General features: G+C 36.4%; 1 protein-coding gene across 1 annotated transcript in view; it reads left to right on the top strand.

Moving 5' to 3' along the window:
* ROBO1 (roundabout guidance receptor 1) overlaps positions 1 to 27,664 on the top strand; it is a gene marked incomplete at both ends in the record, with an annotated part of 508,695 nt that overhangs the window by 141,165 nt on the left and 339,866 nt on the right. The window contains one exon of the mRNA XM_079549537.1: positions 7,443 to 7,526. Within this exon, the coding sequence (XP_079405663.1) occupies positions 7,443 to 7,526 (84 nt within the window). The remainder of the gene's footprint in view (positions 1 to 7,442; positions 7,527 to 27,664) is intronic.

Genomic DNA, 27,664 nt, shown 5'->3' with positions numbered 1-27,664 from the left:
TTCTTTTGAGGCTGACATTCATCACCCTGAGAAATGAGATTTCCAGCTGGAAGATGCTAACAAACTACTCTAAACTGTTAAATTAACATACTACCATTCTACAAAGCTTTCCTGGTGTAGATGCAGAAATTTTAAGTTGATTGAGACATGTGTATGTTCCATTATGACCTAGATAATAATTGCTAATTCTTTATTTGTGGCTCTTTCTCCTGTTTCCCTGAAGTATTCACAGCTGTGCTAACAGAACCCTGAATACAGTCAATGGGAGCATTTTGCTGCTTTAACAAGGAAGGACTTCAGCCTAATATCAAATTTTCCAGGCAAATGCTTACATGCTCAGTCATTTGTTTTCTTAAGGATACGATTTTTACTAGCTGTGTTCAGCTCAGGTAAACAAAGAAAGGAAGGACACCTGTTGTATGGCTACTCTCCTCTCCAAGGAATGAACTTAAAAAAACTTCCATTGTAGAAAGGCACATTTCATTATGCAGCACAGAAGCAATAGCTCTTAGGAAGAGCTTTTCAGAGAGAACCCCTGTGATCTAGTAACAGAAGACAAAACCTTCCCAGAAGTCATACTTCCATTTAGTATGAAAAAAAGGAAAACATTCTTTGGGTTAAGAAAAAAAGTTATATTGCAAGTGAGAATCACTTGATATCTCCAGCTAATTTGCTGTCATGGAAGATTAATAGAAAAGGGAATTCTGGACGCTCAACTTACTACTACTCTGTGTCCATATGTATAAGTGATTTGATGACATTTGTAGCTTACTGTAAATTTATACATATAGAGCTGTACTGATTGACATGATATGCTTTTCCACTCCATGTCATTTGTTTGCATTGTAATTTGCCTTTTAGTTTGCAGTGTTCACTTCAAAATCACCATTGTACTGTGCTAACTCTAAATGAAATTGTTCTTAGACCACAAGCCTTTTAACTGTAAACTATGACAGGGTCATAATCTCCTTTGTTTAATCAACAGATCACCCTATAGGATATGGTAATCACTGATCTTGCTTTACACAGAAGATATGCCAAATGGAAACTGCAGCAGATACAAAGAGCACAATAACACTGTTTGATAGAGCAAACTCTTGGCTACAAAACACTGTTTTTCAACACAGTCACCACCATTATGCATTTTTGGCGGTGATGAACAGGAGCCTGCTTGCTGTGCTCATAAAAATCTGCTCCAGTGGAGGTGATCCAATTTTGCTGTCTCCACTGCTGAAATAACCACCCACCACCTGATTGGTGTTCACATCCACTGTTTGGTCTCCATAAATATTCAGCTTCGAATGTCAGTGAGTACCATTTCTCCTCATGACAGAACATCTTTGCCTCATCTGCCCTGCCATGTCAGGTGCCATTTTGTCAGACTGCCCCTCTATTGCCATCTATCATAAAGAAGCAAGATGTAACAGGAAATTGGCAGGAAGGTTCAGTCTCTACTGCCACACCACCAACATCCACATCTGATGTTGTAGGCCAACATAATAAAATAGGAGGCATTACTTTCAAAGCAGGCCTCGTAAATAAATGCAAAGAGATTGCTTGCTGGCTACATTCTTTTGCATAATTGGAAGTACTCCCTTAATTTTTTTTTCTAATTTAAAGGCTTTTATTGAACATAGCATGGAAATGAAGGGAAGACAAGCTGTTTAATAGCTTCTGTTACTGTCAGAATTTCAGTCGCATGTATTGTTCTTTGAAGATGATTGAAGTAAAGGTGCTCTAACTGTTAAATGGAACCTGTATTTTTCCTTGTTGTAGAATCTGACCCTAAGGGTTCTTTTACACCACAAAGTATGTCTGTTCTCATCAGAAAATTGTTCCTTCTGCCTAGTGAATAACATTTCTGCACTTGTATGAAATTATGAATTATTTTTAGAAACATATATTAAGTTGCTAGACCATAGTAGTATAAGTTATTAATAAAAAGCATCCTTATGGATTTATTTGTGACATACTAGTGCCAAATCCTCAGATTAAAGCTATTATATGAGAGCAAATTCTTCCAATTTTCTCTTAGCTTAAACCTTTCTTAACTGTTAAGATGAGGTAGCCAAGCAATATAAACTTTTAATGAAGAACTTGTTAATTACTTCTGGATAACCTCAGCTGTGAAAATGGTCATAATTCCCTAAAGTTATCCATTTTAAAGACATTAGAGCACTGGCTGAATGTGATTGTGTCTCTAGAAAGTTGTGCTATTAAGTCTTATTAAAAATAATAGCATATTTTCCTCCAGCTAATACAAAACATTGGAAAGGATAATTTCCAAATTGATCAGCCATATACAGAATAGGCTTCTAATGTAGTGTAGTTGTGATGGTATGAGGATGGCCTAATTATTCCCAATTCTTCATATAGCTTGAAGTTTTTCCTTTTCATCCAGATCTGAAGGATAAGTCTACATGCTTGAAAGCTTGTCTGTGGGTTATTATTTTTTTTTCTGACTAAATACATAATTTTATATTTCCTTTCACAAAAGTTAGTTCTCACAGATGTAGTTATTTAGTCTAAGCAGTAGTTCTCACTCAGCCACTACATTACTTAACTATCTACTGATAGAATAAAATGTTTTACCATTATAAATAACCAAGTAATATAATATAATTAAATATCTCTTAAAACATATTATAAGGAATTTCTAATATAATTCCAGTGAAAGCCAGAATAAATCAAAACACTGAAGAAACAAGCTGCTAATTTTTTTCCTCAACTTAATCTGTGGTGGCCTGTGCTGCTTTTTTTTTTTTTTTTTTTTTTTTTTTTTCCTGATGCTTCTTTCTGAATTCATCTGGATCAGTAGAAGGGAATCAATGGAAATTGATCCAATTTGTAGAACACAATCCTAATATTGATAGTAGTTTGTATTCATTTGCTTCACCCTAATCCTTTATTAATGGTCATTTGCAAATGCTATTAATGACATTTCTTCCAAATTTTGTACCCCCAAGGTGATGATAGTGAAAGTTAGAGAAACACAGCAAAAAATAATGGAGTGCTAAGTTTTTAAATAAAATTAAGCAGCAATTGCTGTTTTTGTAGTCAGGTATTGTTCAGTAGATGGCTTTAATTTCAGATGAAGTATGATCAGTGTAGTATTTCATATGTGAGATTCCCACAGTAGTAAGAAGTGGTGCCTGCTCAGATCTTTTCAGCATTCTTTGTGTCGTCTGGGAAGATGGGCTAGGGAATCAATACTGAATCATTTGGGGACTTTTAAGAATGCATCTTCAATAAGTCTTGTCATATAGACTTGTCTAACTGGTTCAAAAGGAGCAATAACTGATAGCTTAACTTTCTGTTACTGGTGGAAAAAACCATCAGTAGTGACCATAACGTAGAGAGCCGAGCCGTGGTTAAAACAATATTTGAGGCTAGGGTTGCACCAACCATGTTAAAGTAGATGTGAAAGAAGATATGAATGATTAGTTTTAGGTGTTGTAGTAGGTGAGGCAATGAAAAGCAAGTATTTAGTATTTGGATTTTCTGACCATTTTAGAGATTAAAGACTCGTAAATGAAAGCATAAATTGTGTCTAGTGGCTACTGCTGCAGTCCAATAAAATCGATTAAGTTAAGGATTTTTAAATGGAAATTTCAGTGAACAAGATTCCACACGTTGATACAGATTCTGACACTCTCCAATTTCAGCTAGACAACCTAGACTTGTTTATAATTTATATGATTAAGCCAAGTCCTCTTGCTGCTTTGCAGGTGGCATCTGAGGTTGGGCTGTACTGACTGAACCTGAAATCCTTCCACTAAAAATCTAGACCATTCACTGTTGGGAAATGAGCACTTTCCTGTCAAGTCAAAATATATGATTTTTTTCTAATACCATGAGGTACTTCCTTAATTTAATGAATGGTGACTCTGGAGATGGCTGTGGAAAGAATAAATTAGACTCTTTTTTCATCATGGTGAGGGGGTTTTGCTTCTCTAATGAGGTGTATCACAAATGCTGCTGTGAAAGAGAAGTGTCATAGCAACTAATAACTGCTGTCCTTTCTTTTTCTCTCTTTGGTAGTCAAGGCATCACATTTCGTTGTCCTCTTCCAAGGCATACCCTTTTGGAACAAACTGGTTTGTTTGGTAACAAAAAAAAATAAATGAAGAAAAAATATTTTACCCTATTTCTGCAGCTTTACATACTTAAAAGTAAAAATAGTTAATTTTAAATGAAATGTTGAGATTTTTACTTAATCTTTATTTTAGTTTTTAATGAATCATCCAATTACTGCTTAAGCAACTTTTAAAGTTTTATTTCGCTGAAAAGAGGATTTTTTGAGAAGCTGAGATATCAGATACTGTGGCTTAAATCCCTTCTGATTTTGAGACTCTGAAGTTCAACCAAGACATAGATCTTTACTGGAGAGGTTTTGACAGACATTTCTGTCATTTCTGTGAAGCCCCTACTCCGTTATATTATGTTGAAATAAACGGGAGCCTTGCTGTAAAGTGAATGCAGCATTTCCCTGAGTTCAGTACCTTCTTTGACTTGGAACAGGCTGTAAATTTTTCATTCATCATTTGAATTTTCCAGATTATCACATTCATTTTCTTCTGTCTATTTATTGGTTTGTTTGTTTATTAGTTCGTTTTGCATGGCAACTAGTATAGTGATATGAAATTATTCATTATGTTTAGCATAGCCAAATGGAAAATTGACTGATCCTACAGCAAGTGAAGGGAAATATATCATATCTCAACTCTCAGGCCCTTCACCACGCATTCAGTGGAATGCCTTCATAGCAGTTTTATGGTGAAATGTACCATTTAAGTCAATTGTGTGAAACTAGATCTTGTGATAGGGCTACAATTAAATTCAGCCCAGTGCAAGGGGCTAAATCCCTAAACGCAGGAATTGAGCGCAGAGCTATTCTTCAGTGAAATGTGGAGAATTCACCCACAGCAAGAACTCAACTTCCATGATTGTCTTTAGCAAAAGCAGTTTTCACATGTAATTTAACACTGGATGAATATCGTATTTATGACCAAGTTGAAAAGTTGAATTTGTCAAAGAAGATATGAGTGAAAAATCTGTATATAATAGGCAATGTAATAAAGGTATTGTCATTAGCAGATATCGTGTAAATATGAGTAAGGTTAAAAACAGACTAACCCCCTCATTTTAATCATTGGAGGGACTGAAGGCAAGATTTTCATGCCCAAATGGCTGCAAACAGTTGGAGCTTCATTTTAGAGCTGCTGTTGGCTGGAGCAAATGCGCAGAATTCCTGAAATGAAAACTGCTCTTGTTTAACCCTGCAATGTAGGCCTCGCTAAAGGATGTGAGCAGTGGCAGCTCTTTGAGATGTCTTCCAGGAGGATGTTGGCCCTCTCTTGGGAATACTTTGTCCTAAGCAGTATCTTAGATAAAAAAGACCAGTTCATTTTGCAGTCATATTTGCACATGACAGCACACCTTAAGCTCACATGAGAACATGCCAGGAGTTTTCTGCACATTTTCCTTCTTCTTAATCATTTTGAGCAGTGTATGGTTAAATCTCCTAAAATGTAATTAATCTTTCAATATGATGATCGACAGGTTCATTGCTTGAAATCTCAGTCTGAGCTTTCTGTTGTTGGTTATAAACATTTTCCCAAAAGAAAGTAGGCACAGGCTCTGCATCTTATTTTAATAAAGAAGTCCCATCTTTCTCTTCTTTACCGCTGTAATTTAAAACTCTGACCCACTCAACCCTTGAATGCAAATAAGTGAGCAATCTGGAGAAGCAGAATGTTGAACCGTTCACTCAACAGCCATTTCCAGAGTAGGCTTTAAAGACGTGCGTGACATTGGCCATTAGTGAGTCAGCAAAGATGAATGGGTCAGTAAATGAACATATTTCACTTTTTTCATCTGCCAGGATGAAACGCCATCTTAGTGTTGTGTGTTGTTTTGTGGTTTGTTTTGTTTGTTTTTCTTCCTGCTGTGTATAATCCTTAACTGGTTGGTCTTGAGGATTTTAGTTTTTTGTTTGTTTGTTTTTCTTTGAGAATTACTTAGAAAAGGTCTGGATTTATGACTTTTTGTGCACAAATGTAGAATATGAATGTTCAACATCACATTTTAAACGTTGTATTAACAGAGGTAGTAAAACTTCACATCCAGAAAAAAACAAAACAAAAACCTATGTATATTTTTTGTAGTTTAATTTCATGCATTTTTCCGTTAGTAGTTGTGTGAAACCAAGATGATTTTTAGCAGCATGTACAATTTATTGAAATAGAACAATTAATTTCAGTCATCATGAAAATCCAGAATGTGTGTGTGCGCGCACACGTAAAACATATCTTTTCTATTCAGGGTCTTTAAAATTATTAATAAATTGTCTGACATCCATCAACAAGAAAAGAAGAAGTGCAGTCTTTTGTGTTATTGGTATTCTTGGGAACACGTTTGCTACTTGCAGCTTTTTAACCAAAACATGGATGTTTCATTTTAGGTATTATCTTTTGAACATTGTGATAACAAAGGCAAATTAAAAAAAGAAAAGAATTAAAGTTTAATTTGCATTTTTACCTTAACAGATGAGAGTAAAAAGGTATTTTGATACTGACAACAAATTTCTTTCGGTTTTGCTGTTTTATTTTCAGAGCCACTGGGGTTCTTATTTTATTTTTTGCTTTGAATTATTTACTTCATTATTATGGGTTACCTTCACAGTGGTTTATGGTGTTTTGATCAGCAATTTATCTTGGAGTCTTAAAACGTGTCCATTTCTGTGTTTAGCTGACCAGCTGCCTTCCTTTCTTGTCTTTTTTTTTTTTTTTTTTTTTTTTTTTTTTTAATGTGACATGAAAATTGAGTGTTTCTTTGCGAGCATCTTTCAACTCAGAAAGCGCATCTTCCTTCCTCTGCTGCTAAACTATTGCCCTGTGAGAGGGGAGCCCAGCCCTATCTTGCAGAAGAGGCAGGGCAGCCCCACTTGCTCGCCAAGACACATTCCCCCCCCTCGCAGCCCCTCCCTACAAAGAGGTGAAGTCCCCTGGGTCCGTAATTGCCAGGAGATGAAGCGATGATGGCGAGTGATCACAGTCAATAGCTTTGATTAACAATAAGGTGGAAAATTAGCAATGCTAGCATTCAGCTCCCCTGCCTCCCTGTCCCCATATGCTCACGGCAGCCTGCACAGGCTGGTGGGCCGGGTGCTGCACGGCACAGGCTGCAGAGAGGGAGCCGAGGGGCAGGAGAGCTGTGAGGGTAGTGAGGGGCAGCAGGCAGTATTTGGGGGCTTGGGGCAATGCCGGCTGCCTTCCATCGGGCATTGCCATGCAGTTGGGAGGACACCGTGCGCCACGCGCTGGCCCTTTGGCTCTTGCTGTCATGTGTGGATTTAATTGTGTCTGGACGTGTTTTGATCAAAATGGCAACTCCTGTTACTCCTGTGACCCCATCAGCAGCTCTGGTGTTGTTTCCGACAGACTCTGACGACCTAGAGAGGGGGAACGACAGCGGGACGCCACTCCCCACCTCTGATAATGGTGACAATTCGCTGGGCTACACAGGTAGAGTGCATCTTTCCAAAATACTCCTGACTGCCTCCTTATGACACTTTCCACCCACATCTACCATTAATACCTGTACACATTTTTTAACCATCATTGCTGGCTAGCTTTCTTTCCCCATCACCCTTGAAGCTCAGTGCTGTTAGTACTGTTGGGAATTATTCTATTTAACTCACCAAGATGATTGTCTTTTATTGTGTGTTACAGTGTATTTCAAATATTCAAGTGTTTAAAATCCATTTCTACTAATGAAAACAATACACCAATTATTTTCCTTTAAATTGTGTATATTAGTGCATGAGGTAACATCATCTCAGAACAATTTTTCCAAAGACCATACACATAGATTTTTCATAAGGATTTTTGTTTTTTTAATTCCCTCTCCTCGGACCCCTTCCTCATCATGATTCATTTCTGTTGAGAGCAGAACTAAAATGTTTTGCAGCAGGGAGAAAAAGATCAAATGAAACTAAGATGCAATTGAAGAAGAGTCATAGACTACTGTTTTGCATGAACTAGAGAAAAGGCTCTCTAGGTCAAATAAAAGAGGCTCCAGATAAGCATCATCATGCTGTGTGTTGCAGCAGGGACCCTTAGGGGGCCAGTTCTGCAACTCCTGAAGTGACACCCAGCTCCAGGAGCTGTGTTGCCTACTAAGTCTGGACTCAGCTACAGAACCACTGAGTGTAGCTCTCTTGAAAGATGTCTGCTCCAGAGCAGTGGCAAGATCTGGACCTCAGTGAGTTTTAGATTGTGGAGGTAAGTATTAAGTCTTCTAGTGGTAGAAACTTTTGGAAAGCATGAAGGTGAGTTGAAAATTTAACTGAAAGGGGTTCTGTAAATACTTTATCAGTGGGCTACTAGTACAATAACTGCTCACACCATACAACATTGTATATATTAAAGTGATTAATGAAAGTGTTGTATTCAAATATTCATAAATAAGACAACCTTACTGAATATAAAAAGAGAATAGCAGGTATAAAAAAGGGAGTAATGTCTTATCCATTCAGAGTTGTTCAGATCTGTTATGCACCACTTAGATGATTACAGCTTTCATCACCTACTCTCTGCAATCATCCCTGCATGTGGTTTAAAACCTTGACACATAATTGTAATCCAGTTTAAAGTACATTTTTATAAAAGGGTAAGAAGGCAAAGCAATACAAATTCACCCTGAGTCAAGAAAATGGATGCCTTCTTAGAAAGACATAGGAATGTGTATGTGAATTACTTGGATTTCACTACCATTTGAATATTCCTTTTTTTTTTTTTTTTTTTTTTTTTTTCCTTAGTTACTTCCTTTACTTCCTCTCTCTGAGTTTGGAACATCTATCCTCCCTGATATGTTTGGGATCATCTTATTCAAAAAATGCATCTTCTTTTAATGTACTGCAGTATTTTTTTCTTCAGAAAGCAGGGCTAAGAATGGTACTCCTTGGGTCCTGTGTTTCAATAGCCTTTTTTGGGACCATGGCCCTTCCTGTATTGTTAATGTTTTAGCTGGGGGCCCCTCCTTGGCATGGGTATGGCTGCAGACCCACAGCGCACTCTGCGCAAAACAGGCATGGGTGGCTGCCTCAGGCCCACAGCCCACAGAGCTAGGAGAGGGACTTCCACAGGCCCCCTATTAGCAGGTATCATAGATTCATAGAATCATTTAGGTTGGAAAGGTCCTCTAAGGTTAACGAGTCCAGTTATCAACCTATCACCATAATTCCCACTAAACTGTGTTCCTTAGTACCACGTCTACATGTATGCGTACACATCTGCAGGATGCCCACCAGATCATTTCTGGGGAGGGGTAGAGACTTCCCTCCTTCCTTGGGAGGGGACTCAGCCCTGCGAGCACAGCCAGGTGGATGACAGCAGGCAAGTACCACTCAGTTCCCCCGAAAACAGGGGATATGTACATAAGGTGTATAAGGCACTGTTTAAGGCAATAGCTCCCTTCAGACCATAGGGATGTGGGAGGATTGCCTGAGCAGATTGCGGACTCTTCTGCGTCCCTCTCAGATGAGCCTTCGGTGATGCCCATTTGGACATGAGCACCACATCTGTATTGCCACTGCTGAACCTGTCTCCAAGAGACCAACAGGGGTCATTGGGGAAGACTGAAAAAATCAGACCCCAGTCTACTCACACCCTGGAGGCTCTCAGAATGTTAACTCAAAGGCCATGTTTTAATAGGTGTTCTTCAAGAAAACACAAAGGTCAGGATCAAGTTAGATGCAAACACAAGCTGAAGAAAAAGGAAAGCTTAGAGAATGGCTCTGTTTAATTGGAGTCTTCGTGCCTCTGTTTGAATGAACACTGAATGTAGACCAACTTTTTTTTCATGTTTAAAGATTTAGTCATCAATTATTGTTCCTCCTCTATGTAATAATAATCACTTGCACAATGCGTGTATGCTTTAGCTCATATAGAAAAGCTCTAGGGTATGTATTAAAATTAAACTATCAGGTTTCTGTAGCAATCAGTAAGGATTTATAAAAATAACATTAGCTGTAATATGATCTCACAGGTGAAGTTACTTTCTTAAATTTTTCCTAGTTCACAGGCCTAGCTGATGTTGTAATATGGAATTCCTGGGTTTTATAGATGTATTTTTTGTTCTCTCTTGCCTATAGAATTTCATTCTCCAAAAGAAAAACCATTCCAGAAGTTATTTGTGCTGAAAACTACCTGACCCTTTCCTAAAATCATTTACATAACTTTTGCGTCTAGAGGATGTCTAGACCTATTAACAAAAAAACCAAAAAAAAACCAAAAAAAAAAAAAAAAAAAAGTATTGGTTTTGTTTGAATTCTGTATTTGTCTTGTCTGACTGTGCACAAACCAAACATAAGCTAATGAATCATGTCATACTGTAGGAATGTAATTTTGAGGGGTATGTTAAGAGCCATGGTACATCTGTAGGATGCTTCCACTTTCCAGCTCTCCATAACTTTAGTCATTGAGACAAATGAGGAAAACATCTGCTCTTGTGGGAACTTCCAGAGTTAAAAAGTATTTTTTTCTATGTATTTTTCTTTCCATATATGTTTTTCAGGATGAACACATGCAGCTGTTTCATACGGTTTTTGAGTGGATCTCCATAACTCCTAAAAAGTGCTTCAGTATGATCTCCTGAAGGCCAGTTAAAGTCAGGAGAAATTTTTTGTCTACCTTGCAAGGCGCTAATGTATCCATTCTGGATCTGCGTACTTGCCTTTAGAAGTAACCACAAAACAAATAGGAAATACATCACTTTATGGGAGAGTAGAGGAGTGGCCAGCTCAAGCTCATTCAAATAAACGCTGAAATTACGGATAAAATTTGAATCAGTTGTTATGGAAAAATGATCCGTTTGTATTGGAATTTTCATAATTTTTAGCATGTTATAGCACCCGACTCTAGACTTTTTTTCCCCTAGTCAGTACAGTAATGTGGTATACACTGTGGCACGTTTGCATGCTATCAGATTGTTATTATCACAGTAATTACAACTGGACTCAAATACAGAGACAATTATGCATATATATATTAAAGATAATCACTGTTGGAAAGCATTTATAATTTAAGTAACTAGAGGATGGAAAAAGTCTAGAAAGAAAGATATAACTGCACCCATTTATTCACTGAGATTTTAATCATATTTGTGGCACTGCTCTTAGACAAAAGGAGATTGCAAGGTTTTCTATCGCATATTTGATACAAGAGAAATGCCAAGAATGTAAAACATTTAAAAGCTGGTGTGATCACCTGGATACCATATTAGAGTTTCTATACATATCTGGATTGATTCAGCAAAGGAATTAGTGTTTAAAACCAAAATCTTATAACTACAAATATGTCATTTAAAGAAATGGACCCGTAAGATTCCCTTGTTGGCGTCTTTATAAAAGACCAATTCCACTCTGTCATGGCCACACTGGGAAGTAATTGTATTAAGATGGGCAATAATAAAAATCTAAATGACTATTTGAACTATGTGCATAAGCAACAGCCCAGTATGGAGTGATATTCAATAACATGACAGCATATTATTTAAATACTCTGTGTTGTGTTTAATTTACCCTAAGGAAGATGCCTTAAGTAGTTTTCTAAAATGTTCTCTAAATATATCTGTTTCTCTGCACAGAGTAAGGAAATCTTAGGTGATTAGCATGATTTAGAGATCTAAAAATGGTGATAATATATTTTAGCACTTCCATGAGTTTGGACCTAGATTCTGAAAGGAGAGCAATGTGGTAGGAGATTGCACTGGACAAAAAAAATGACCAAAGAAGGTAGATGGATGGAAGTAATAGTTCAGTTCTTTGTCAAGCTCAGGCCACAGAGATGTCAGACAGACTAAGACTATTGTTTGGACAGTTGTTAGAGTGGAAAGAAATCCCTAAGCTACCAATCATTTCTTATTTATTTTTTTTCATTAAAACCCCTTAGGTACATACAGAGACAAACAGAAAAGGAAAGGAAGCAAGAAAAAAAAGTGTAGGAGACTTCCTACTGAATATCAGAGGGGATACATGGAAAATTATCCAAGTAAGATAGCAGAGGAACTCGGTATAGGAAGCAGATGGAAAATTTGGAAAGATGTTCATAGAAGGAATAGTGTCATATAACATCAGGATTTCCAAGAGAAAATCTTGTGGTTATTGATCAGTAGGAGCAGGTGATGTGCTGAGTGATGTTCCCTTGTGGCTGAGAAGTTTTGAGAGCCACAGTACTGCAGCAGGGATTGAGAAAACTGGAATGAAAAGACTGGATAAAATAGTTTTGACTAACACTATGAAAAGTATTTTTCTGTTTAATATTTGATTAATGCTTCTGTAGGAGCAGATTTACAAGAAAAGATTAATTAATATTTCCACATAAAAGTTCCCATGTGTTTTGCCAACCTGTTCAGTAGAGTAGCTTTTCACTCTTAGCTTTTGGCCTTCCTTCTTCGTCCTCAGAATAGTGCAAAGCAGTTAGCATTGAGCGTGAGCCTCAGTAATTTTCCACATAATCGATGGCTGCAAAGCAATCTCAAAAAAAATCAAGATTGCATTGTATTGTGTTATTGAAGTGTGCATATGCATTATATTCCAGGAAGTAGCACATTTCCTGTTAAATCAACTGTGACATAAATATCGGGGATCATTTAACAGATCACAGAGTATTGCTTGTGTTACAAAGAACAGAATGATGACTTGTTAAATTAACACTATATAGTCCAACATTTGCAGACAAGGATCACCACTCCTCATTAAGTAGGTGCATGGTTTTTTAAAGGAATCTTTCCAAATAAGCTTTTTATTCACAGTTTTCTCAAAAGTCTCTTCCAGTATGCAAAGAAATCTTGTGGTTCTCACATGTGACCCACAGCTAGTCTTTGGCTTTTTTTTTTCCCTTGATTTTAGTCACAAATCCATTGTGTCACTGTTCTTTTGTATGAGAAGAGATCCTATCTTTTTTTTTTTTTTTTTCCTCACATTACCTTTCTTGTTTACTACTAATTTGTATTGTGATAAGGAGAATTGTTCATAGTGGACCGCCAGCTGTACCACATCAAATAGGACAGGTGCCATTGTGTGAATATCTTAAGAAGCAAAAGCGAAATATCTTTAAAAGGAAATCTATAGTAATACTTATCCTGTTAAAAATGAAATGTGTTTGTACCATTTCTTTTCTAGAAGATTAGTAGAGATTGTAAACTTGGGTCTGAAATGAAGCAGTGAGAGGGGAAAAAAAAACTATATACTGTTACAAGAAAATAAATAAGAATGCTGTAAAGAAACAACATAATTGAATGTCAAATAAAGTAGCAACTATCATTAGTTAAAGGATTGTTTGGAAAGAACTGTTCTGGGGAAAATAATGCAAAAAAAAAAGAAGCTGAGTCTTGATAATGGTTTTCAAAGAAGTGGTGAATAGGTTGAAGGATGTTCAAGTATTGAGGGGGAGACTGCAGAAAAACATTTCAGAAGTGGAGCAGGTTGATAATGATGCATAGAAACAAGATCTTTGTATTCTTTGTATAAGTATTTCAGGTATGCTATTGGCATGTCTCAAGTTGCACTGAGTTCATGAGGTCCTACAGCCCAAAGAGTAACAACAATTACTTGATAGCGTTGCAGAACCAATGAATATGTGACAAGAGTTGAGTAAAACACTAAATAACAATGTTTTTTATTTAACTGCGATTACAGAATCCTTATTGCTAGAGGTAATACACAGGAGACTTCTGCTTGATTTTTACATCTCAGGATACATTTGCAAAACTAGCAGTTGGGAAATTTTTCATAGTCTTCCTCTTTTTTAATACTCCAACTGAGGAAGCATGCTCCCGAGTCACTGGGAGAATGAACACATAGATATTGATTTTATAAAGGTACTGCATACAGTACATCTGCACTCTAAATCCAGGAACAGATGGTTGTTATGCATATTATAAAAATAATAATAACAATAATAAAATCCCCTGCTCTCTTCTGTCAGCAGTCTTTCTGTTCACTGTGTCAGTCTAAACTGCCAACAAGGTCTTTTCAATTTTGTGCTTCTCTTCATGCATTCTTCTGGCATGCATATTGAAGTGCTTTGTTGTGTTTTTTAATATGTATTAAAATAGAGATGTAAGCATAACACCAAGCAATAGAATTGCCTCACAATGATAGCAATGTTCAGGCAATAATCATTAGTTAAAACATATAGTAGCAATACTGGAGCATAACACTTACATAAATCCTGCCTGCTTTCATTAAAAGTTTATAGACAATATCCTCTTCCAGTTACTGTGTTATTCTTTGATGTTGTACCAAAACAGGAAGCAGTGGCAAAGTCCATTGTTTGTCAATCAGTTCTTCAGTAGCCATCAGACTAATTTAAAATAAAGAACAAAGCAAAGAAACAAAAAGACAGCTATACATTGTGAAAAGAATTTTTATTACAATGGCATTAGTAGAAGTATATGCCCTCAGTATATAACTGAGAAACAGGAATTTGGACTAGGGAAAAAGGCTATTAATGTTATCAAGGACCAGAAGCTCATTTTAACAGAGACGTTACTGAAAATGGGATTCATTAGGGATTGGTGTTTGTTGCTAACCTTATTTTCTTGGAGAATGCACGGAAAAATTATTTTAGGTACAAAGCTTGTTGACAGTACAACGTTCAGAAATCCAGTTTTTAGTAAATAGCCTATCTTCAAACTGTTAATTACTCGTGTAGTGGCTGCTTCTAAGTGTATATTCATACTTTACTACTTAACTGATGAAAGAATAGGCAGGCATAAAATGGGATTTATTTAATGGGGGATAGAAATATAGAGTCTTTTACATCAGTAGATTCTAAAATAGTTTCCAAACAGGAGCTTGATATCCCTTTTACAAAGATTTAAATTTGTGATAGGCTACGATAGGATATGCATGCCAGATTTATTGCCTATGAGAAGTGTTTTAATCCTGAGTTTGTGTGTTCCTAATTAATCATGAGACAAGCAAAATCAAAACAAAAAGCCTTCTCCTCAAATTATACTTTCTTTTTTTCATCTGACTGTCACAGTCAGGAAGCCATGGAACTGATGAGTGGCTTTCTGCTGAGGGTCTCCTAGCAAGAGCAAAGACAGAGGAAATTACCCTCAGACGCTGATGTCAGTTCAGTGAACTGAGTATGCAAAGCACTTTGTGAAAATATTCAGAAGTGTACAATTCTGCCAGTAAGTCAACATTACCACAAGATGAGAAAAATAAGAGAATGCTCCCCATCCTTATTCGGGTGTATTAGACAAGTTAGTCTTTTGTTTTACCCAGGCAATTTTTTTTAAAGAAATAAAAAGTTGATAACACATATGTTGTTATTAATCACTAGATTTATATCTAGTAATATATATAACTAGATATAACTAGATTTGTTTGTTGTGGCTATAATGATGCTGAACTACCTTCAGTATTAGAGGAAAAGAAAAACGTTGAGAAGCACTATTGCTCAATTTCATAATAATTGCTATATAGGATCATGTATAACTCAAGTTGGAAGCAACTGTTGCAGGTCTCTACTCCAGCCTCCTATTCAGACACAGTCATCTATGAGGTCAGACCAGCCTGCTCAGTGCTTTATCCAGTTAGTGCTGAAAACTTTCAATGATGGAGCCTGCACAGACTCTTTGGGCATCTCATACCACAGCCTGCCAGTCCTCAAGGGGAAAATTTTTCTCATTATATCCAGTCTGAACCTCTCATTTCAACTTATGCCTCTTGTCTCTCACCCTACTACAACCAAGAAGAGCCTCTCTCCATCTTTCCAGTGATCTTCCTGTCCATATAGATAGGTAGCTGTTACATTTCCGCCATAGCTGAGCAAGTTCTGGTCCCTTAGCCACCCCTCATAGGGCAAATCATCCTGGTGACACTACTGAATACATCCCTGTTTATCAATGTCTTTCCTGCACTGGAGAGCCCAAAACTGGATACAGTACTTCAGATGAATGCTGAGTAGAGAGAGATAATTCCTTCCCTTGATCTCTTACCTCTGCATTTCCACAGCTGATGATGTTGCTGGCTGTCTGCTGTAAGGGCAGGCTGTAGAGTCAATTCATCTTGCTACTGGTCCAGATCCCCATGTCTTTCTGACAGAGCTGCTCCCCAGCCTGTGCTGAGGCAGATGGTTCTTTCAGCTATACTAAGGGAAGACTTTGCATTTGTCCTTGCGGAATTTTGTAAGGTTCTTGTTGGCTCGCTCCTTCTACCAACCTGTCTCTTTGCAGATGGTAGCCCTACCATTAGGCACATGGAGTGGTTTCCCTATGTTGGTTTAACTTGAAAACATAATGAACATACCATGCCCATCCTTCTCCATGTCATTAATAAAGAACTGAAGCAGGTCCTGGGACGGACCTGGCAGACTTCTGCTTGTTACTATCTTTCATACAAGCTGAAGTCCATTAACCATTATGTTCTAAGCCAGTGATCCATCAAGGTTTTACCCATACAATTGTTGTAAAATCTGGAACACAGCATCCCAGTTTAGAGACAGGAATATTGTGGGAAACAGTGTTGAACCCAAAACACGCAATTCTAAAAGCCTAAGAATATATGAGGAGGATTTTCCATCAAAACTGATTTGGCCTTTTAGCAGCGTCTTTAATTGCAACTTTTGTCCCAGAATTGCAGTTTCATACATTAGCAGTGAAAAATAAAATAATAATTAAAAAACCAACATCAATCAGCAGACAAAGAATTTAGTTTTAGAAGATCTTTCTGGAAGTATTTCCAGACATTTATTTCAGCACTTTCTGTGTGTACACGATTCTTGCACATCACTTATCCATAGGCTGTAGCAAATTGAACCATCACCTACAGGTGTTAAAACATTGTAAAGAGCTTTTCATAAAGAACTGTATTGATTTTCAGTGACCCTGAGAAAGGACACACTTTTCTGTGGTACAAGTTATAATTTACTAGACAATATTTTATTTATAGAGTTTCTGTCTGATTCTTCCTAAAAGGTAGTGAAAAATTGCTACTAAAACTCACTTCTTCATTGCATAACTGTAGGTAGAACACCAATCTTTGTTGTTTTTCACACAATGAACTTATAAAGTAAACTTTTCTGAATCAACACTAGTTGATTCAAGTTGCATGCTCCTAGGCTCTTCTTATTATTCCTATCAGATGGTTCTTGTAAGCTAATAAACTCCAGCTGCTGCAGCCTCCAGCTTTTTCTTTTTTCTCCGTCTTTTCCTAATTTCACAATGCATTTTTGAACACTCAGCAGGAAGAGAAGGGTCGCAGTTCAGCTAAGATTGGAATGGAGTAACCGACCCTCTCAGCCACTCATAACTTACCCACCCAAAATCCACTGAATATCTGTTTTTTTTTTTTTTTGGTAATTATTTCTCTCTAATTCTTAACCAAATAAGATTGTCTGTCTTGCTTCTGGTTTTCTACACAGCTAAGAAAAAAGGACTTGGCTTTTTCTCTTAGAAGAAAGTATTCCTTCTTGTCCAAGAGAAACTCAATTGCTTTTCAGTAGATTTAAACATTTAGATAGCAGAATAGCATTGATTTTTTTTACTTGTACTGTGATGTCTAATGAGGCCCTTCATCATTTTCTATGTAAATTATTTTTCCTTAAAAATAAATGAATCCTTAAAAATCCTTAAATCCTTAAAAATAAATGAATAATCTTGCACTCTTTACATCACTGGAAACAGTAAATTTTGACAGAAAGCAGGAGAAAAAGAAAGAAAAAGAAAGGTACCATGAACTTACTGATGAAGTGACTGCAGAGTTAGCATCATGACACATTTATTTTGGCAGCCTGATCAAAGAAAGCAGGATGGATGCACTTAAGCAGACAAGTGTATCAAAGTAGTGCATTTTGAAATGGCTTAGTTAGTTTTCCTAGAACTGTGCCTCTGTGATAGTCCCTACAATAGTGCTCGCAGTGAAGTATAGCATCAGAAAATGTTGGACATCCCTTTAGACATAGCTTGAACAGAATATAGTGAGAAATTATGATTCACTACAGTTTTTTATTTCCTATATTAATTTCCTTCTAGCCATAACACATCTATTGGTAGTAAGGTGGATCTAATGTCCATCCAACTGTAGTCCATTTCCTTCAGCAAGCAGTGGTTTCCATAAATATTATTTATGAGATTTAAAAAATGACTAAAACCTGAATCCAATTAGAACAGTATAAGTTCTGAAGTCATCTACAGGTTATAAAATGCATTTTCCTTTTTTTTCTTTTTCTTTTTTTTTAAGATTATTGAGATTATTGGCCCCTAGCAGGGCCAGGGCAGGGGCCTGGGAAGGCCATCATGCTGTGGGCAGGTGGAGGGGAGAGGGAGGGGAGAGGCACATCTCAGAGGGATGCAGGTTGAAAGTTGGTAGGGGTTGAGACCATCCTGTAATGTTGGTACTGAGCATCAAGGGGAGCACATTGTGGCTATGTATATTGTTATCACTGATTTTTTGTTTCCATTTTTCCTCTTCTTAGTAAATATTTATTATCTCAACCCATGACTTCTATTTTGTTGCCAGTTCTCTCCCTCATCCCACCATCCAACCTTAGGGAAGGAGTGAGCAAATGGCCCTGTGGTGTTGAGCTGCTGACAGGTTACACCACAACATATGGCTGGAAGGAAAATGAGACTCTAGGAATAAAAATTAAATGTGCTGGAACATTCGAGTGTTTCCAGTACTTTTCGACTCACATGGAAGTCCAATTAGAGGTTTGATATTAAGCTACTAAGAGTCATGACATGACACGCTGTATGCTGCCTTCTGATTTACAGGAAATGATATGTGTTCCTTTAAAATAATGCTGCAGACTTCTTGGTTAAAGTATTGCTTAGCCAGTAGGCTAGGTTACTACATTTCCTCAATGATCATCCTGAGGAATAAAAGGACACAATCAATTTTCATATTGTCCTGTGCCCCTTTACCACTTGTACCACTCTACTTTCTTAGAAAAGGTCTCAACTATATGTACTTATAGGGTGAGAAGTCCTAGAACTACACTCCTGGGCTCAATGACTTTTATCCAATCTAAGTGAATAGGGGGAAAGGGGTGGTGCTGGTACACCTACAGTTACCCTCCTGCCTCTCCTCCCATGACCCTATGGCACGTGCTACTTCTGGTCTTACTCCAAACTCCTTACTGGCCCTCATCCCCTCATCCCCTTATTCTATTCCACAGTTTGTTAAGCTTTACTCATCAAACCCAGATTAAGAAGCAACTCTGTTGGTAGCAAGTACAGATGAGAAGAAAAGGACATACACAAAATGGTAGAAGGCAGAAGGGGTAGCTGGACTCAGCTGAAGAAAGAACTCTGAGACAGTAGCTTCCACTACTCACTACACTACTCACTACACTACTATTGGGCTCACAGGCCAGTAATAAAACAGTGCACTATGAATTCGACTGATGAAGAGGAACAGTTTGACCTGAATGATTTGTAAGGTTCAGTGCCTACAGCCTGAAACAAAGCCCAGACAAACTTTCTCATTATTTAGCAGGAAAAACAAAAAACACTGAATATGGAAAATCTACCGAAACTAAGTATTTGTAACATTATGCAAGTATCTTCTACCATCCACCATGTTAATTAAACATTTACATTTGAAAAAGCCCTTTCTTTGAATCACTGTTAATAATATTCAACTCTGCTTTCATTCTTATCTTTACAATTTCTTTTACTGATAAACTTCAATATTTTATAAGCAAATCTGCAAGAGGGTTACATAAGAAAGCAGCCTTTCAGGTATATTGAAGGCTCAGAGTGTTTCACTTCATTAGTTCCATCTGAGAAGGAGACTGCAGGCATGTGAGTTTTCATATTAATGGTTTCTTGCATTTTCAAGCTCTAAATAGCTTAAGGCTCACCAATTATACTGGTTCTGGAACTATCCTGTCAACAGTATGCATCAGAACATGTTTTAGATGGTCAGCACAGAAGAACTAGGTCACAGAGCTCTTGGGACTTAATCAAAAGGTTAGCAAAGTTAGCACACCTTGAGCACCAACCACTGATGCTAATGAGACCTCATTTAAATAGTTTTTTAAAGAAGAAAAGATTACCTTCTTTTGGGAAATGAAGCTTATTCTCGTGGCTTTATTACACATCCGGTATTCAGCTATTTCCTCCATTTTTTTTTCTTTACATCTTCCCTGAGCAACCTATTCCAATGCCTCAAAATGAAGAATTTCTTCTGAATATCTAATCTAAATCCACATTATTTTGGCTTAAAATCATTTACATTTGTCATAGGTAAGACCATAAGCAGACCTAACATATAAATGGTCTTTAAAATAGACTCACTGAAGATGATCCTTCAGTGTTTTTGCACAGAAAGATCTTTTAGCAAAAACTGATACTGCAAATAATATTAGGCCAAGGATGCCCTCAGCGTCTACATAATCTGAGAAAGATTTTCTGAGTGTTTTTTCTAATTTGTCCAGTAGATTTATCAGCTTTAAATGTAATTCATCCCTATGTGGCTTAATAAAGAAAAGGCAGAGAAGCTAAACACAGTGTTTAAATGCAAAACCAAAAAAAAAAAAAAAAAAGGCCACAGAAAACAAGAACAAGCAGTAAGCACATACTTTGTGTTATTCTGAAATTCCTTCTATTATCAATGTGTCCTTCCATGCACAGGCAGAAATCAAAAGGGATTTGAAGCAATTAAATTTCCTTTAAAGAATGATCATCTGATGAAAGCCAGGGAATATACCACTAAAATAGTAGAAATTAGCTATACCACTGTATTCTAACTACATTTCACAGCTTTATGTTTCCCAAAGGTATCTCATATACGTGTTGTATTCAGTCAGTTTCTGATTTATAGAATGAAATTCCTCTTGCCTACTAAGTCAAACATAATGCTTTTTTTGTTTTACATTGTATGGCTCTCTGTGATATGATGGAAAATTTTAAGTCACTGAAAAGATTTTACTGTAACACCTGACATATATCAAATTGCTCTTTCAAAAAAAAAAAAAAAAAAAAAATCCAGATATTCTGAATTTTATGTGGTAGCTCTGTATCATTCATTTTTGTAAATGACACCCCTAGAGATTTTCATTGTATTCAAGTGAGTGGAGTACTGACGGGATTTTATTTTTAGCTGTGACTTAAAAATAAGAACGCAAAGATTTCTCAAGAACATTCTTGAGTTCTTTTATTTTTCAAACAGTTGAAAAACTAGAACACTGAATACTGAGATATAATTTTTATTTGTTTGAAATGCCAATAGATGAAGCATTTTTTTTTGGCAAAGGTAGTCCACATATGATCCAAATATCATAAAAGACCCATCCCTCCCCCTTCTCTCCATACCCCTTGGCACTGGTAAAATGGGTGAGATTAGGCTTGTTGATTTTTGCCAAGTGCTGTCTTGAATTATTCCATACTAAAATGTTGGATGTGTATTATTAAATGGTATGATCCTATTTATGTTGATTAATTTAACCTATGGAACTACAAATCAATTTTTTTTCTGAAGATGTGGTTCTGTTCAAAGTGGCCAGCAATTCAGGGAGTATTGCTTTTGATTTCAAGTTCTTAATTTCATATTATTCAAAGCAAAGATTTTGTAATGATTTATATTTAGCTATGCCTGAAAATTCATCTGCATGTGGATCTGATCTCTACGAAAGTCCACTCCTCTTCTTCATATATACTCTGCAGGGAAAATAGTAGAAATAGGCCCAGTTGGATTTAGATCAGTGGGAATTCCACTGAGATGTGTAAATATGCTAAGTAGTAAGTAGTTGTTTGACTCAAACAGTGAGCATTTACACTTACAATGAGCATTTACTCCTCAGCGACTAGTTAGCTATACCTCTAAGTGCGGAGAGAAAATGTTCAGCAATACTTAACTGATATATGAAATAATGTAACATTTTTGCATGAGATTAAATAAAGTATGTAATTCCTAAAATAAATATTTTTATTAAGAAAAATAATAAAAATACGGAAAAAATAGAAATTCCTCAATAAATAAGCTCTTGATAAGCCAAATAGGGGTTTAGAGTAGTTAGTTTTCATATAACCTCCTCATTATAAGATAGGTATATATTATTGTGGTTGCAGCCTTGCTCATAGCAGGGAGGTTGGAACTAGATGATCTTTAACATCTCTTCCAACTCAAACCATTCCACAATTCTATGATTATAGGTCCAAAACATTAAACAAACGGAGTTGTGGATTAAAGCATGTTGAATTTCACAGATGACTGTGTTACATAAATACTTCTCCACTGATGAACTGTTAAGATAAACAGAAATCAATGATGAAAGAAATATTCTTTCTTTATATGTCAGAGTGGATGGATTTACATTTTGTTTAAGCATTGAAGTTGTTACAGTAGATGGCTGTGTTAGAAGTATGATTTTCATAGATAATCACATAGCACAAGTGATAAGACTTGAATAAGAATTGAATATGAAATTTCTCAAATAACTTTTGTTTGGAACTTAAAGAGTAGAAAATTTCATCGAACTATTACCATACATCAGAGTGAATTAAACTAAACCAAGAATAAGTTTCTCAAGTGAAGAAAGCATCAGAAAACATCTTCTGTTCTTACTGACTTCAGTAGTCTAACAGCAATCTTATGATGTTATACATTTTATACAATATCAGGTTGCATAGCAAGTTATACAGTAGGGAGCTTTTCATTCTGTCTCTAGCATGCAGTACCTTGGGTTCTAATTAAATAAGGCTGAGCTCCACCAGGACTGAACTACAAGGGTTCATGAAAAGGTTGTTTCACAACTTAATTCTATCATAGTTATTTCCTTTTTTAAAAAGCTTTTCAGATTTATAGTCATACAGAAAATGCTATTTTAAATGACTGTTGCAAGTACTGCATGTTGAAGAGTAAGTGTAATACAAATGAAATATACATTACATTTCAATAAATTACAAATATTTCTTTTAAAAAGAATAGTTAAGTAACAAAAGCAGAATAGATGCTCAGCAGCAAGATGTACTGAAAACCATGAGGCTGCCCTAACATTTCTGTGCATTTCAGCCCTTACAAGTAAATCTCTGTTGAAAAGTGAGTCAAGAGGTCCAGAGGGTTCTTTTGTAGAGAACATAAACCATAATAATCAGACATTTTTGAGTCAATAAAACGTTAACATGATATGTTAAATAGAAAAACAGAGAAAATAAAAACAGTGAATGCAGCACTTCTTCAGAGGTAGGAAAACATCAAAATAGTATGAATATTTGATAGTGAAGTGCAAAAGTAGATTTGATAGTGAAGTGCAAAAGTAGTCTTTATTTGTTTGCATTTCTTAGTGAAAGTGAAAAACTATCTTTGATTGTAGCTCTCCTATTGACATTTGAATGCCAATTTAATTTGACAGAGAGGAGAAAGATCTTATCTGTTCTTTAAAAGGCAGGTCTCATTCTGCTTACACTGCTTGACAAACCAACAGAAGTATAGCTGCAACTGCCTATGGTGTGGGCTGACTCTTAACCAGTCAATATCTGAAAAACTGTAAACAGATTACGTGAGAGAGAAGCAGTATGTTGTGATGGGTGAGGATTGGGAACTGATGATAGAGCATTATGCTGTGGACAGTGTAGAAATCAGGAGCAGAAAAAAACAAATTGCGATTGTGTGAGTGCTGAGGGAAGATGCAAGAAATCAGTCCTTGGTAAACCAGGCTTCATTGATCTAGCAGTTTAGGAAACCATTTGTTTTCATGCCATGTTTGTGCTAGTCATGCATTATTCACTGCCGATGGCACTGAACAATTACTGAATGATATAAAAGAAAACTAAAATTGCTATAATTTTAAGAGATATACCATTTCCCAGTGTCAATTTTAGGGGCTCAAAAATATATTTTTTTTTTCCAAAAGCATTCTATTACTCATTGAAATTCATGCTGCAAAGCAGGTAAGCAGGCAAAACATCAGGTACTGACTTTGTAATAATATAGGTGATTTGCTGTCATTTCAAAAATACTCTCTGTAAAGTACCGTTTCTTACTAGGAAGTAAGTACATCTAGCTAAAATACCTTCAGTAAATTAAACCATTTTACAACAGCACAGCAGTAGTTATGTAGAAGGCGCTCTCACTTAAGAGCACTACAGATTCAAGGGTACATGCATGTGCTGTTTTAGCTCAGGGACTATTGTAGAATTTCCTCATCTTGTTGACATATTTACAAACCTTGGCAGACCTAGCAAAAATTTTTGGCTCATTCTATGAGATTCTTCTAGCTGAAGGATAAAAGGTGATGATGTGATTGTCGTTACAATTACCTCCTTATGAGAGGAATAGTGAAAACCTTAATATGAACAGGTTTTTAAAATACATCGGCTTCAGAACTGAGTCATTAATTGGGGCGCAGAAAATCAAGGTGAGTAGACACTTCACTTGTCCTAAGTGGGCATCATCACTCCAGTGTATTGCAGCCAACACACGTGCTCTACCCACAACAGAAACCATCTGTCGGGATGGCTTACTGCCTGAACACTGACGATAAGATCTTTGTCCCTACAGTATGAGTGCCAACAACAATAGACTTATTTGGGGAAACAGAGCAACCCTGTGAAGAACCTCTCATAATGTAGGAAGTCCTTCTCTCTGTTAGCCTTGAAGTATTAGTACCGCATGCATCTTTTCAGTTGTTAACAGCTGCTAATTAGCAGTAGTCATATTCTGAATCTCATTCTTCAGATTGCATCTTGTCTAATGACTCGGCATAGTCAGAAATAGAACTGCTAGGAATAATACAAAATTGTAAGAGCTCTGGAGCAGAAATTGCCCTTTTAAGAGCATCATATTGCAGTTGGCTCAAGGAAAGATTTTGAATGTGACTATAAAATAGTCACATGATTTGAATAAGAGACTCAAAGAAACTATGAAAAATATATTAGTAATGAAAAATTGTAAGTTTCAGTTGAGAAGAAGCAAAAGCTAATAATGGAAACAAGCTCTGACAGCATGACCCTAGACTAGACTAAAGCTTCAGTTCCAGATAAAACTCTGATGCAAAAAAAGAAAGTCAGTTACGTAGTGAAGAAGCTGTATCCCTTATAAGAAGGCAGAAGATTCTATTATTAAGTACTATTCTTCAAATACATGTGGATAATTGTGGATAAGTATCTCTACTTACCAATAGACAACCTACCTGATTGCCCTGTGTAGACACCTGTCTTGATGAGTAGCAGTAATGCTGGATTTCTGTGGTGGATTTGCTTTTTAGTCCCAGTATCACATGCACGTATGTAATCCACATATGTAGTCCTATTTGCATTACAGTACCAGGCTTCTCACATCATACATCAGAGATGAGGACTAGATGAGCCAGGTCAAAGAAGAGGCAGGCAGTCTGCAACTTGGCTTAAATAGAAAGATCTTGTTTTACACAAAGTAAATGAAGAAAATTCTTCATGTCGTCTCTCAGTATAAATACAGAGTTTAGCCGTGTTTCCTGTTCTTCGGTGTTCATGTTTTAACCATTTCTTTATTTGTGGTTATGCTTGGGTCCTATTCTTTTCTCCATTGGGGTAAGGTTTAATTTCTCAGGATATGTAATACTTAAAATCCTTCTCAAACTCTCATTTTAGGTATGTATTTATTTTTGTGTTATTCACTGGTGTGGTAGTGGTGGCTTCTAAAACTTGTCCTCTGGCATTTAAAAATTATTCTTAATCACTAAGATACTACAGTTAAACATAATTTGCTTGCAATTACTTATTGATTTCATTTAGATTAAAGAAGTAAAAATCTATACTCATCCAATTTGTCCCGTAATACTAGAGACCTAACTTGAAGAATACATTTGAGTAACATAGGAGGTTCTAGCCAATGTCTTTCTCTGCAATAAAGCCAGAAATGAAATAAGATTTCAATTATTTGATCAACCATGTTCCCAAGTGCAGCAGCAGAAGGAAACACTTAAATATATTCTCTGTAGAAATGTATGCAATAAATATAGGTCTCCCTCCCCTACATGATTTTTCCATTTCACACAAGACCAATGGAAATAGAATGAAAAATAGCAGATGACAGAGAGGCAGTGGGCAAAATTATGCTAAAATGAAGATTTTGAATGAGTCCTTTCCTATGCTGCTGTGTGGTATCTCTGCTTCTAGCTGAAGTAGCAGCATGCTTTGGGGCTGGCAGAATGTAAGAATTTACAATACAGTGGATAATCATGTGAAAAAGTGTGTTATACCATGATAGATTTATGGCAGCCTGGGGCTTCATTAAGTGACAAAATAGCTGTTCAAGCCTGACTCCCATAAGATAATGAGACTGCAAATCTGGCTCTAACACAAAATGCATTAAATAACATTATCTGCAATGAAGGAGAAAAGAGCTTAAACAGGTGTTTAGTAAACTCAGGAAGGTGCATATAAAAATATGTTTTTCCATATCCATGAATCAATTTAAGCAAATTGTTTAATCATCCCATGGCAACACAATTCTTCCTATGTTCAATATTGTAGATAATAAGTCAAATAGACACTTCCTAGTTTTATATGGAGAGACTTTTGTTCCTCCAATTAAATCATCTGTATATTCATCAAATGCAAAATAGATAGAGGTTGGAAGAGTGGATCTAAAATCCTAGCATATTTGAGAAGCCCAGGCTTTTAGATGAACGGTATATGGATCAGAGTTCAAGTGAAACATTCCACTTATGAAATACAAATGTCTTGAAGGTAAGAGCTGCATAATAAATACAATTAGAACCATTTGAAAGGACAGAATGAAATCAGATTTCTATTTAACTGTAGACTCTCCCAAGAGCTCTGAGCAGTACTCCATTACTCATTTACAAAAGCAATGAAAACATTAATTGACCTCTTGATTAGTATTTAAATAATAAATACCACCATTGGATTAATGTACTGGCCCTTTACCTCAAAGACATACTTTAAAACTGACTTGACAAAAAATCAATTTAATTACATGATGCTAAAATTACAAGCGCCAATAGGTGAGAGATTCCATGCACACAAGGCCACACATCACATAATCATGCCAAATTGGAATTTATTCAGTGCTTTCTCTTTTTTTTAATGAACGCATGTGTGGTGTGTGTTGAAAGAAAGCAGGCTGCCACCTGCCACAGAAATATCCCACACAGCAGCTCCCATTCTTATGAACTAAAATATTTGGTTTAAATGCAAGAAACCTGAAAACTGACGCAATTCCACTATAACATTTAGCTAATAAAAACAGATGCGTTCTGGAAAGAAACATGAAGGGTTTTCTATGATGATATATTTTGTAGAATCAGTGCACACTTAAATTTGTGGAAAATAAACTAAGTTTTCATTTTTTAAGAAAGTCTTTAAGTGCAAACTTGATATTGGCCAACCCAGCAGTGTCTGGTCATGGATGTTTGTATTATGTTAAATTCGTGCAAAGGTTTCATTATGACTTTGAGAGCTGGGAAATATCATAAACTGCTCTTAATAGGTTTCTGCCCTAAGGAGTGGAAATCTCATGAGTTCATCTATTCCTCTGAGTTTTCTTTTATCTCAGTTTGAAACTCTTTAAAAACAGCTGGACAAAACAGAACTGCAGAAGTGTCTGCATCCACTTTTGGATAGGTTCTAGAACAAAAATCCTTAGGGCCACCTCTGACAACATTTCTTGTGAAGTATCTAGATGCACACTATGCTT

Source organism: Tetrao urogallus (assembly GCF_951394365.1).
Source record: "Tetrao urogallus genome assembly, chromosome: 1".
NCBI classification, from domain to species: Eukaryota; Metazoa; Chordata; class Aves; order Galliformes; family Phasianidae; genus Tetrao; species Tetrao urogallus.
This window is presented reverse-complemented; position numbering and strand designations above follow the sequence as displayed.